Below are 13,548 nucleotides of genomic sequence, written 5' to 3'. Positions count from 1 at the left end.
GGCAGGAACACAGCTCACTGCAAACTCTTGTCTCCTGGGCATAAGGGATCTTCCTCTCGAGTACCTGGTATTACAGGTACACCACCACATCCAGCTAATTATTTTACTTTTTGTAGAGATGTGGTCTTGCCATGTTGCCCAGACTGGTCTTGAACTTCTGGACTCATGCAATCCTCCTACCTCAGCCTCCCAAAGTGCTGAGATTACAGGTGTGAGCCACCATGCCTATCCCATTAATGTGATTTTTAAAAAAAGATATTTTTGTTCTTTATGAAAGAACAACTACACTTGCATGAATTTTTCTTAGGGCCCTTATTTTTTTATTTTTTTGAGATGGAGTCTTGCTGTGTCACCCAGGCTGGAGTGCGCTGGTGCAATCTCAGCTCCCTGCAACCTCCGCCTCCCGGGTTCAAGTGATTCTCCTGTCTCAGTCTCCTAAGTAGCTGGGATTACAGGTGCCTGCCACCACGCCTGGCTCATTTTTGTATTTTTAGTAGAGAGAGGGGTTTCACCATGTTGGCCAGGCTGATCTCGAACTCCTGACCTCAAGTGATCCACTCGCCTTGGCCTCCCAAAGTGCTGGGATTACAGGTGTGAGCCACCGCATCCATCTGGCCCTTATTTTAATAAGTTTAGTTGAAATTGTACCTAGGTTTCTGTAGGAAACAATAGCAAGTAACTATAGTTACTTTTTAGCCACATTGTTTTCTTGATTTGTTTGGTCTATAGTCTGAGAGAACAATACTACTTCCTGCTTGATAAACTGTACAGAATTTAGGTTATGATTGCTAAATTTTCTTTTTAGCATTTTCAGCTGTCCCAGTAAATCACACACAAGTGATGCAGATTATAGAACACTTGACTCTACTCTCTGCCAGTGAACTTATACCATATGCGGAAGTGTTAACATCCAATATGAGCCAGCTATTGAATTCAGGGGTTCCACGGAGAATTCTGCAAACAGTCAATAAACTATGGATGGTTCTTAATACTGTGATGCCTAGAAGGTAAATTCAGTGTATTGTTACATGTAATAGATAATTATATAGCAGTGATAATATACAATAACCTAAATTTAATTGTTTAAAAAATTTTTCACCACTCATAGCAGTATTTGTTGACTATATGACAATATATCTCCTTTCTTAAGACTACTAAATAGTTGTTATATCTTTAAGTAAAGCAAACTTTATTGAAATAGAAACCTTACAGTATTTCTAACTTTAGGAAGTTCTTGAAAATTGGGTTATCATGTATAGTTATTTGTGGCTAATTATGATTTAGATCACTGTTATATCTTGGATCTTTGCAGTTGTTCCAAGTTTTGCTGCACATTAAAATCACCTGGAGAGTTTTTAACACTACTGATCCCCAGGTTGGAACCCATGCCAATTAAATCAGACTGTTTGTGGGTGGGAGTCAGGTGTCAGTACTTTTTAAAAGATTCCCCAGATGATTTCAGTGTGCAGCAAAGTTTGTCTTTAGTCACTGGGTCTCTGCTGGTTCATAGATTGGATCCTTAACACCTGGACAGGTCTAGAAAACAGAATACTGGGCTATAAATAGTATACAAGTTAAGTAGTGTATAAGGTCTGCCTCACACCTTTGTATTTTAGACTTTAGCTCCCCAGAGACTACTATTTTCATCTCTTTTATCTTTTTATTCTGGTACTTATATCCTCCCCATATATATCCTCCCCATACAGTCTTATAATGACTGTAATTTCCTGATTTTCCAATTTAGAAATTATCTGTTGACTTTCTACTCTACAAGGTGAAGGTTAGTTGGCTCTCTTACTTGCTTCCACTCCTGTGAGTCCCACTTCTTCTAATACACATTGCCCCTTTTCCTGTTTCTCACAACACAGGTATATTAAAATTTTTGTTAAAGCAATATTTCAAATGCATATTATTATGACTACAGAAGTGGTTTCATAATTGAGCTATGTGATAATCCTTTAATTACAATTTCATTCTTATGCAAGTGCCCTCCCCCTTACTCAACATATACGTTGGGTTAGTTAATACCTTTTTTCCATTTGCTCAGTTTTTTAAATTGGTATCAATAACCAATAACTAATTCATCCCCAAGCTTCATTATTGAGGGGAAATTTACTTCACACTTAATCATAACACATCAGATAATGTAGCATTAACATTTTTTTGGCTGGGTGCACTGGCCCACACCTGTAATCTTAGCACTCTGGGAGGCCGAGGTGGACGGATCACCTGAGCTCAGGAGTTCAAGACCAGCTTGGGCAACATGGTGAAACCCCGTCTCTACAAAAAATACAAAAATTAGCAGGGCATGGTGGTGCATGCATGCCTGTATTCCCAGCTACTTGGTGGGCTGAGGCAGGATGATCACTTGAGCCCAGGAGATCGAGGCTTCAGTGAGGTGAGATCGTGCCACTGAAACCCTGTCTCAAAAGAAAAACAAAAGAAACACTATTTTTTTTTCTTGGAGACATTCCTTTCAGAGCTTTCTGTCTTCATGTTCCCATCTGGGACAAATTGCTATTGTCACTCTTCTTTGTTGGATTCCATATTTTTCTCTTTCTTGGTTTATATCCTCGTTTTAGTGAATGGAACACACACTCATCTTGCTTCCTGAGAAAGAGAGTGTGGTAAACTTAACTTTTTTGAGATGCTGAATTATTCTCATATGTGACTGATATTTAGCCTAAGTGTGGAATTCTAGTTCATTTTTTAAAAAATTATTTTTTATTTTTACTTTTTAGATACAGGGTCTTGCTTTGTCACCCAGGCTGGACTGCAGTGGCACAATCATAGTTCACTGTAACCTCAACTCATGGGCTCAAACGATCCTTCTGCCTCAGCCTCCCAAATAGCTGGACTACAGGTGCACACCCCCGTGCCTGCCTAATTTTTTTTAGTTTTTGTAGAGATGGTGTCTCACTATGCTGCCCAGGCTAGTCTTGAACTCCTGGGCTCAAGCGAACCTTCTGCCTCAGCCTCCCAAAGTGCTGGGATTTCACAGGTGTGAGCCACTGTGTCAGGCCCTGTTCTTCTTAATTCTAAGAGCTCTTTGTTATCTGAATATTCTTAAATGCCTCTTGTTCTTGTTTCATGTATAAAATACTTTATTCTTTTAGGATATTAATAGTTCGAAAATTTTTTTTCTCCTTATCCCTACATTTTCTGTTTGGAGTTCCTTTTTTTCTGTTTGTATATTTTAATCTTTTTCAAAGTAAAAGCTTTCTTTAAGTGTCTGATGATCCTTGTTTATACAGTCATATTTAAGAGGGGGAAGTTCTCTGGTGGATTCCTGGGCTTCACTGTAAGATCAAGTACCTTCTGTATTTGCATAACCCTTAGTAATTATGATGTGCAGTCATTTTAGTAACCACTTATAATCTATTAATGTCTAATCTCAAAGTGGCATCTCACTTGGAGACTTTATGATGATAAATCCAGAATAGTGACTTATATTTGTGGAACTAGATACAGTATGTTTTGGCAAGTCTTATTTCATTTACAGGTATTATGTCATTTCTATTTTACAGACGAGGAAACAGTTTAGAGAGCCTCAGTGACTTACACAGAGTCATATAGCAAGTATGGTATAACTAAGGTTTTAACTCAGGTTTTAATTTTATATGCCATGATTATTCCATTACAACTGTGAACGTTTCTGAAACTACTTTGTGTTTACTGTTTTATCTCTGTTTTTTTTTAAAGAGATATTATAATAGGTTAGATGTCTGTAGCTTAAATTTTTTCAAAGTTCATTCATATGTATTTTCTAATTATTTACTGAATATAACTTTCTAAGATAGAAAGGACTGGATGGCTACAGATTTTAATTATATAAAAAACTGTTTTGAACATGTGATTATTTTCTCATCAGGCTATGGGTAATGACGGTTAATGCACTTCAGCCTTCAATAAAGTTTGTACGACAACAAAAGTATACTCAGAATGACCTGATGATAGATCCTCTCATTGTCCTAAGGTGTGATCAGAGGGTTCACAGGTACATGTCATTTGAGTTTCATTTTTATTATAGAGCTGTACTTTGGAGAGTCAAAAGAAATTGATGAAATTTAGTTTAAACTTATATTTTAATTTTTCTTGCAGATAAGTAGGCAGTGTGACCTGTGCGGTTTTTTGTCTTATTTTTTTAGTTGTGTTTATTCATGAAATGTATATTCATTTTAATATTTAGTATGTGATTAATAAAACCTAGCTTTAGAGAAATGCCATTCTTGGTTTTGGTGCCACCAATAGTGGTTTTTCTCTCTCACAATTTAGACCAGTAAAGAATAACTATTTCTGTTCTCACATTAAAAAGGTTTTTAAAAAACTGGTTTCTTGTGAACCGTTACCTGCGTTAAAACTGTGATCTTTTTGGCATGCACAATAGTGATGTTAGCTTCATTGATTCCACATTTGGCTCTAAATCCTTACCAATTGCTAAACTTCAGCATTGCTTTGAAGTGGCTTCATCTCAAAAGGTAGAATTTAGTTAATTCCTATCATTAATCTTTGAGTCACAGTTGTTATGATAAGTACTATCAAAAACAGATAAGTTGAGGGGCTTTCCTTTAAAGTGATTATCATCTGCATGGGACATAAGATAGATACATGATAAGTTACGTAATATGCTCATGTAGATGAATGGTGTGGTAAATGAATGTTCTTAAAAGTTCAGGAAAGATGCAGAGGAGATGGGACATGGGTAATGTTTCAAAGAGTGGAGTTAGGGCTGGTTCGAGTGCAGTGGTATTTACAACTGATTGATCATAATCAGGTACAGATTTCTTTGTTCCCTCTTCACTCCCACTGCTTTATTTAAACTTAAAAAAAGAAGAGTGGACATAGGGTTTAGGTGAATATTTGTTCATCTAATAGTATAAAGATGGGGGTCAGGGAGTCAAGGAAGGTACTTTGAGAAAAAGAGTAGTATGAGCAGAAGTTTAGAAGCAAGAATGAGGAAGGCGTGAAGAGGGTTATTTTTGAAAAGAGAACATTTTACAGTTGGAAAGTTAAATTGGGGTCAGGCTATCGAGGGCCTTGAATATTAGGCTAATGTGGTTGGGGTTATAACTTAGGAAAAGATGCTTTGTGCTAGATGGATTAGAGGAGAGAGAAACTAGTAAGGAAGACTAAATAGGATACACTTGATATTTAAACTTGTCTGTCATCAACCAAGGGATGACATTCTCGAAGTGACAAAATCTACAAAATTAGCTAAATATGGTTTGGTAAGATTAAGGTCTCATAGGAAATAGGAATCAGAACAAACTGTGTATGTAAATGATGTTAAGTATCTAATAAAAGGAAAACCACAATAAATAACACTTCTAGAAAAGAGCTGTTTCTCGAAAAAATGATTTATCATTGTTAAAAATCCACTGAAATGGGTGAGCTTACACCTGAATCACCTTAGGTGATTCAGTTTTTAAGGAAGTTGTTAAATTCTGTTATCAAATTGTATCTAATGTTTTTGTAGCTCTGATTTTTCACTTAACAACTTGTGAACCTTTTTTCATGTTAATGTTCTTATTTCAAATTTATTTTTATTTTTTGAGTTGGGGGTCTTGCTATGTTGTCCAGGCTGGTCTTGAACTCCTGGGCTTAAGCAATCCTCTTGCCTCAGCCTCCTGAGTAGCTGGGATTACAGTTGTGTGCTGCTGTGCCTAGTTTATATTCTTATCTTAATTGGCTATATGGTATTCCATTTTATAGAGTTATGCTTAACCCAATCCCCTAGGATATTTTATTTCTACTTTTTGCTTTTATCAATAGTGCTTTGGTGATTATGTGCATTTCCCCATGCTGAGTATTTCATTAGAACATGGGAAAATGGAATTATTGGGGCAAAAGTGTCGTGCTCATTTTCAAGACTTTTAATTCAGATTTTCATTCTACTATGTAGAAAGGCTGAACTGGTTTACATTCCATAGCAGTGTTTGATAGTATATACTTTCCTGCACTATTTGATATAATGTTTTCCAATTTGATAGGTGAAAATAGATTCCCATTTTAATTTATATTCTTATTAGACTGGACATTTAACAGTATTTACTGGCCATTTTATTTCATCTTTATATTTTAGCCTATATTTTTTATTGACTTAAAGAGCTCTTTATCTATAAAGGATATCAGCTTTTTGTACGTGTATTACAGTTTTTCTTCATGCAATATTGTTTTGCCCGCACCCGGTCATCTTTTCTTTAGAATTTACATTATACATATTTGACTTTAGCTGATAAGATGAAACAAGTAATACTATTTATATAATCTTGAAATACAGAGAATAAGAAACATATATTAAACTTTTGAGAATGAATATTTTAGTGGGAAAAGTTAGTATGTACTACTCAGGTTTTTCTCAGCATTTAAACTAAATTGATCATGTTCTGGCTAATTTATAAATTTATATTCTTTCTGATATATTTTTCTTTTCTGCTTTCCTTGTTTAGATGCCCCCCACTGATGGATATTACCCTACACATGTTGAATGGATATCTTCTGGCATCTAAAGCCTACCTTAGTGCTCATCTGAAGGAAACAGAGCAAGATAGGCCTTCCCAGAATAATACAATTGGTTTAGTTGGACAAACTGATGCTCCGGAAGTTACCAGGGAAGAATTGAAAAATGCATTACTGGCCGCTCAGGTAAATTTTGCTAAAGTAAAATTTAGTCAAAAAGAGCAAGGGCTTCTCTACTAGTATAATCAGTTCAATAGATGGCACATTGTGCGCTCCATGTACATTGGTGACATATTGTGCATTTCTTTTATTATAGAATCTATTACAATGATGTTACCTTTGCTTCTGAGTATCAGATATGTTGTATTTCTGAAATCAGGAATAATCTTCATGATATGAATGAAATAACCATTTAAATAAGATTTATATTTTAATAAAATTTAAGTGTTTACCTATTCTGAGTTTAGAGTTATATGTTTATTCATTCGGCACATTTTTTTTGTTTTTTTGTTTTTTGAGACAGAGTTTCGCCCTGTCACCCAGGCTGGAGTGCAGAGGTGTAATCTTGGCTCATGGCAACATCCGCCTCCCGGGTTCAAGCAGTTCTCCTGCCTCAGCCTCCTGAGTAGCTGGGACTACAGGTACACGCCACCACACCTGGCTAATTTTTGTATTTTTAGTAGAGACAGGGTTTTGCTGTGTTTGCCAGGCTGGTGTCGAACTCCTGACTTGAGGTGATCCACCCACCTCAGCTTCCCAAAGTGCTGGGATTACAGGCATGAGCCACGGCACCCGGCCTCATTCAACAAATATTTACTGGGACACCTACTGTGTGCCAAGTATTGTTCCAGGAACTGGGGATAGAGTGGTGAAGAAGACAAAATCCTTAGTTATTTGTTTCTTAAGATCAAATGTCAAATTATGGAGACAGACAACAGAAAAACAACTGCATGTATAATAAAATGTCAGGCAGTGATAAATACCATGACAATATAAGCAGTTCAACTTTATATTTAGAAAAGTTTTTTGGCTGGGCATGGTTGCTCATGCCTATAATCCCAGCACTTTGGGTGGCTGAGGTGGGTGGATCACCTGAGTTCAGGAGTTTGAGACCAGCCTGGCCAACATGGTGAAACCCCATCTCTACTAAAAATACAAAAATTAGCCGGGCGTGGTGGCCCAAACCTGTAGTCCCAGCTACTTGGGAGGCTGAGGCAGGAGAATGGCTTGAACCCGGGAGGCGGAGGTTGCAGTGAGCTGAGATCACGCCTCTGCACTACAGCCTGGGCGACAGAGCGAGACTCCATCTCAACAACAACAACAAAAATCAATAAAATAAATCAATAAAATAAATCTGTTCCTAGGAGTTTCAGATAAGGGATTGAAGATCATAAAAGCTAACATCTGTGTAGTGCTTACCATATGGTAGGTGCTAGCCTAAGTTCTTTAAATATATTAGCTCATTTAATTTTTATAACCTACCTATGAGGTATAGAGTATTATCTCCATTTTTACAGAGTAGGAAAATGTGACCCAGAGAAGTTAAGTGACTTGCTCATGGTTACACATTTAGTAAATGTCAGAACCAGGATTCACTCCTAGGCACTCTGGCTCCTGAGTCAACAACAACAAAAGAAAACAAAACAATAACAATAACAATAACCAAAAACTCCTTTCCCCAAGAACCATGATTATAAAGTAGTCTAACCTCACTTTATAATAAGTTCTTAATCACTTAGCTCAAGTAATTGTTTTCTCTACCTTAGGCAGTAGCTGTCTATCAGAGGTGGATGTCATGTATTCATTTTTATTTTTTACTTCTTTCTGCTAGATGAGAGTGATTTTAGCTCTCCTTTATATATAGGGGCCTCAAATATATTGCCATTACACCTCAAGCTACTGCTCTGTGCAATGATGCTCAAGCCTGTAGACTGAGCAATGAGTTGTGCAGGTGGAATGAATGGTAAGGTAGACTCTTTCCTTGTGAAACCAGAGCCTTAAACAGGTTGAAAAAAAGAAAAATCAGGATAGCATACTGGGAAAAGTAGGAGATTAAGAGGAAGGAAAGGACATTCTGGTAGAAGTCATTTTTGCCTAGGGCCTGTTTTGGATGTAACTGAATTCATGATACTCTTCTAGTAGATATTCTTAAACTGGAGTCCATGGATCTGTTTTAGAGATATGTGATATCATTATGTAATGATGTTTGTTTATGTATGTTAATTTTTATGGGGAGAGGGTACATAGTTTTCTTTAGATTCCTAAGGGGTTCATAATCCTAAAAAGGTGAGAACCACTGCTCTACAGATTGCTCACTTCTGCTCTTAGAAGTACCTCTTTGTGTATGTGTGTTTAAGAAATTAGTTATTTTATCATATCTGTTCATGTGAAAATAAAATCTGATTTGTTTTTTAACTTCTTAGAAACTTCTTACTTTTTCTATGTTTTGTTTGCTTATAGGATAGTGCAGCTGTCCAGATTCTCTTAGAGATTTGCCTACCTACTGAAGAGGAGAAAGCAAATGGTGTCAATCCAGATAGCTTGTTAAGAAATGTTCAAAGTGTTATTACCACCAGTGCTCCAAATAAGGGAATGGAGGAAGGAGAAGACAATTTGCTCTGTAACCTTCGAGAAGTTCAGTGCCTTATCTGTTGTCTCTTGCACCAAATGTACATTGCAGATCCCAACATTGCTAAACTTGTTCACTTTCAGGTCTGTTTCCAAAGAATGATGCTTTGTGTTTGAACTTTATTTTTCTTGGGGGCTTTGAATACTATATTAACAGGGATCATTTAGAAACCAGAGAAAACACAAATGATCCATGGGCTTTTGCAATATGGAGAAAAATCCAGATTTTTAGTTGTCTTTTTTTTTAACCTAATGAAATGTTCGATAGTTTAATCTCTATTCTAGTGCATCAGAAAAGTGAAATGCCAGGTTACATATAGGGCACTATAGCCTTCTGAGCAACTTTTACAGAAAGGAAATGAAATCTTTCATTTGTATTTTTATCTGTACTTTTATAGTTATTTTATTTCTGACTTTTTTCCCGTTTCTTGTTGAGATAGGGTTATCCATGTGAACTTTTGCCTCTGACGGTCGCAGGTATTCCATCTATGCACATCTGTCTAGATTTCATACCTGAGCTTATTGCACAGCCAGAACTTGAGAAACAGGTAATGAGCATTTTGGAGCTTTAGGACAATTGATCTCTCTCTCCAGTCTTACTAGTTATACAAAACATTTTATAATTTTTAATACCTAAAGATATTCTTGAGAAACATGTAATAACTGGATTTTGTATTGCAGATATTTGCTATCCAGTTGCTTTCTCACTTGTGTATACAATATGCATTACCAAAGTCACTTAGTGTGGCTCGTTTAGCTGTCAATGTCATGGGAACTTTGTTAACAGGTATGTAGCCAATCAACATCAACAAACATCTGACATAAATTATTATAGTTCCTATATTTTCTGCATTTAGTGATGCAATATGTTTTTTCTGTCACTCTGAGACAGTATGATACAATATGTATTAAATACTAGTTTAACTTATGCCATCTTTTGAATTCTTCTTTTGGAAACTTCTGTTTACAAATGTGATTTATAGTGTAGTGGGAATGCATAGGTAGGCAAATTGTATTTTTCATTTTGTGAATGAGTATATATAGATTTGTAAATATAAGCTTTCTGTATTTTATAAATGGAAAACAAATACACTTTCAGAATGTAATTGTATCAGTAGATAACAAATGTTCATTTATTACAAATGCTCAGAGTTCCAGAAAAATATCATCATATGTATAAATGAAAGATAAATGTATTAGATGTCTTCATAAGTTCTAAAACATATTCTGATATTTTAACCACCTTCTGGTTTGTAGAATAAAATGGTCTGAAAATAAACTACTTTAAAATATATGAACTATAATGCAACCCTTAATGTAATGGCATAGTTAACTTAGTATTCTTTCTCATTATAATATTTCCATAATACCCTGTTGTTTCTCTTTTCATCGTATTTATATCCTGTTATAATTATTTGTAGTGATTAAGAGTTTACACTGCCTGAATTCAATCTCAGCCCCACCACTAACTGGCTTGTGATCTTTAACAAGTTTCTTAACCTCTCTAACCTTTTTTTAAGAGTTTTCTCATATATAAAATGAGTGTCATAATAGTACTTTGGTCATTCATAAGATTGTAGGAATTCAATGAAATAATGCATGTAATGTACTTATTGCAAAACTTGTGCATAATAATTTGTATCTTGGATAAAGACTGAGACTACTAGATTGTGAGCTTTCTGAAGACGGGTTGGCTGTGTTTAGAGAACTTCATATCTCCAGCACAGAGCATAGTTCCCCTTAGTATGTTGTGTAAGCTGTGTTGAATTTATATTTGTAAACTAAAATATTGTTTCATTTTTTTCCAACAGTTTTAACACAGGCTAAGCGGTATGCTTTTTTTATGCCAACTCTGCCAAGTTTGGTCTCTTTTTGTCGAGCATTTCCTCCATTGTATGAGGATATTATGTCTTTGCTGATCCAAATAGGGCAAGTTTGTGCCTCTGATGTTGCCACTCAGACAAGAGACATTGATCCAATTATTACACGTAAGTGGTAACTTATTTTCAAGGGTTATCTTAATATCTCAAACAAAAAGGCCAAATTCCTTTCCAAATTTCTTGGCCTTAATGTTTTTTTTCCCTTATGTTGTAGGTCTTCAACAAATAAAGGAGAAACCAAGTGGATGGTCTCAAATCTGTAAAGATTCATCTTATAAAAATGGATCCAGGGACACTGGAAGCATGGATCCTGATGTACAGCTCTGTCACTGTATTGAAAGAACAGTAATTGAAATAATAAATATGAGTGTTAGTGGAATTTAAAACAAAATTTAAAACAACAAAAAGTTGTTTGCTGCATATACCCAACATGAATCTGCATATTAGTAACAACTCTAAACTGAATGGGAACAGTAAAGTATTGTCTTGGAATCACTAAAACAATTCAATTCAACACGAGTATAGTTTAGAACTTTATGAGAATTATGCTTGCTTGTTTCTGATTGGCACATCTTTGGATCTACTTTGCTGATATGTTTCTATTGTAGCAGCTGAGCTTTTTTTTTTTCCACTGGGAACACATGTAAGAAACTCATTATTGGAAAGGGAATTTGGCCTTGTATTTAGCTTTTGAAGTGAAGACTGCCATGCCTTTAATTTCTTATAAAAATGAGTCTGTGGGTAGCCCTAGTGTTTATTTTAACTGTGAGCTTGTAACAGAATGTGACAAAGATGCAAAGATGGGAGAGGAAAAAAGGGTAAAGGGAAAGGAGAATTAAGGAAATAATAGGAGTTAAAAACACAAGTAGAAATCTCAAAGATTTGCAGTGCAAGTAATAGTAATGCAAGTTGGAATTCTAGTTCTCAAGAAAGAGTATTGAGAAGACTTTTAAAAAGGCAAGTAGCTTTTGTAAATGATTTCTGTGGAAATACAGATGAGGATTTAAAGATTTCACATATTTGCTTCAATTTTTATTAATATATGAAGCCATATGTTTAAAGAGATACTTGAATAATTTGGAATTTTAAGATACTGGTGTAAAAGTGTTTACAGAAACATCTTTGTTCAAAGAAGAACCTTAGAGATCTCATTTAGTTTTATGTTTTAAATTTATTTTTATAATGCTTTATTAACTTACCTAATGCTCAGAGGGGGGAAATATGTATCAAATTAAATGAAGGTAGAGCAATAAAACCCACTGGATTAAAGAGCTCTTGGTTTGTCATCAGGATTATAATTCATATCTTACTTTGAGAAGATCTTTGAGTAAGAAAATGCAGTGTTTGAACCTGAGGAAAAGTTAAAGCGTAGAAAATATTGTCTTGCCGAAGGATTTTGCAGTCCTCTGTCAGTAACTTCCATTGATTAGGCAGACATATTCAGGTAAACCCTAATCATTAAAAAAAAATTATCAATGTAGAAAGTAATTCCCTTTTTTCTCTCTGAGATATACCTCAATCACACACTTCCCCACCCCCACTTGAAACAGACCTCTTCACTTGTGTTTTTTTTTTTTTTTTTCCTGAGGTGGAGTCTCGCCCTGTTGCCCAGGCTGGAGTGCAGTGGGATGATCTTGGCTCACTGCAACTTCTGCCACCTGGGTTCAAGGGATTCTCGTGCCTCAACCTCCTGAGTAGCTGGGACTGCAGGCACGCGCCACCTGTATTTTTGTATTTTTAGTAGAGACGGGGGTTTGCCATGTTGCCCAGGCTGGTTTTGAACTCCTGGCCTCAGGTGATCTGCCCACCTTGGCCTCCCAAAGTGCTGGGATTACAGGTGTGAGCCACCGCACCCGGCCAGACCGCTTCACTTGTAAAAGAAATTAGGCTAATAAGAAGGTGTAGTTTTTGAGAAATGAAATTTAACTTTAGCCTTTTCACTAGTAAATAGTCACATCTCATTTTCTTCCTTTGTAAAATGGGGTTACTACTGGCCCTACCTCATATTCTATGAGAATGAGTTTGTAGCTGTTTCAAATCATGAAGTGCATAGTATCACATGTGATAGAATATTTATAACTTTTTATTAGATGCTTAATGTTCAATTAAGTAATTTTGATGTGAAAAATAAAAGTAATAAAAGTATCTTAAAAATAGCATAAGAATTTTCATATTTTTAAACAAGGCAGTTTTGTAGTCCCTTAAGATTAAATACAACTGCTCCTTTTTTTTTTAAACTGAGGCCTTGCGATATTTTGTGTGAATAGATATGCCCTAGGAGTTCAGAAAAAGTTAAAAGTATGTTTTCTAATTAAATGCAGTGCACATTCCTGGATCAATATTCAAAGACTGGTCATAACCTGCTGTGTTAAAATAATCACATATGCTCTTTTTCATCAGATTTGTTGATGATGTAAATAAAATGTGTAAATATATTAGTAAATGTTAATATTCATGTATTTTAAGTTAAGGTTATAAAATTTGTCACAATGTGTTTTTTTATTCAAGTGAAAACAGATGTGTGCAGCTATTTTGAATATTGGTTTATAAACATTCATATTCTTTATCAAACGAACCTGTA

At 35.5% G+C, this 13,548-nt stretch overlaps 1 protein-coding gene across 3 annotated transcripts in view; it reads left to right on the top strand.

Moving 5' to 3' along the window:
* INTS2 (integrator complex subunit 2) overlaps window positions 1-13,538 on the top strand; it is a 58,810-nt gene extending 45,272 nt beyond the window's left edge. For all 3 annotated transcript variants that reach the window (XM_008967152.5, XM_034942641.3, XM_034942640.3), the window contains exons 18-25: window positions 806-1,007; window positions 3,872-3,997; window positions 6,450-6,645; window positions 8,920-9,171; window positions 9,528-9,635; window positions 9,769-9,874; window positions 10,899-11,075; window positions 11,182-13,538. In XM_008967152.5, the coding sequence (XP_008965400.3) occupies window positions 806-1,007; window positions 3,872-3,997; window positions 6,450-6,645; window positions 8,920-9,171; window positions 9,528-9,635; window positions 9,769-9,874; window positions 10,899-11,075; window positions 11,182-11,351 (1,337 nt within the window). In that variant the 3' untranslated portion in view covers window positions 11,352-13,538. The remainder of the gene's footprint in view (window positions 1-805; window positions 1,008-3,871; window positions 3,998-6,449; window positions 6,646-8,919; window positions 9,172-9,527; window positions 9,636-9,768; window positions 9,875-10,898; window positions 11,076-11,181) is intronic.
* The last annotated feature ends 10 nt before the right edge of the window (window positions 13,539-13,548 follow it).

Source organism: Pan paniscus, chromosome 19, assembly GCF_029289425.2.
Source record: "Pan paniscus chromosome 19, NHGRI_mPanPan1-v2.0_pri, whole genome shotgun sequence".
Lineage (NCBI taxonomy): Eukaryota > Metazoa > Chordata > Mammalia > Primates > Hominidae > Pan > Pan paniscus.
Note: the sequence above shows the minus strand (reverse complement) of the source record. Positions and strands in the feature narration are given on the sequence as shown.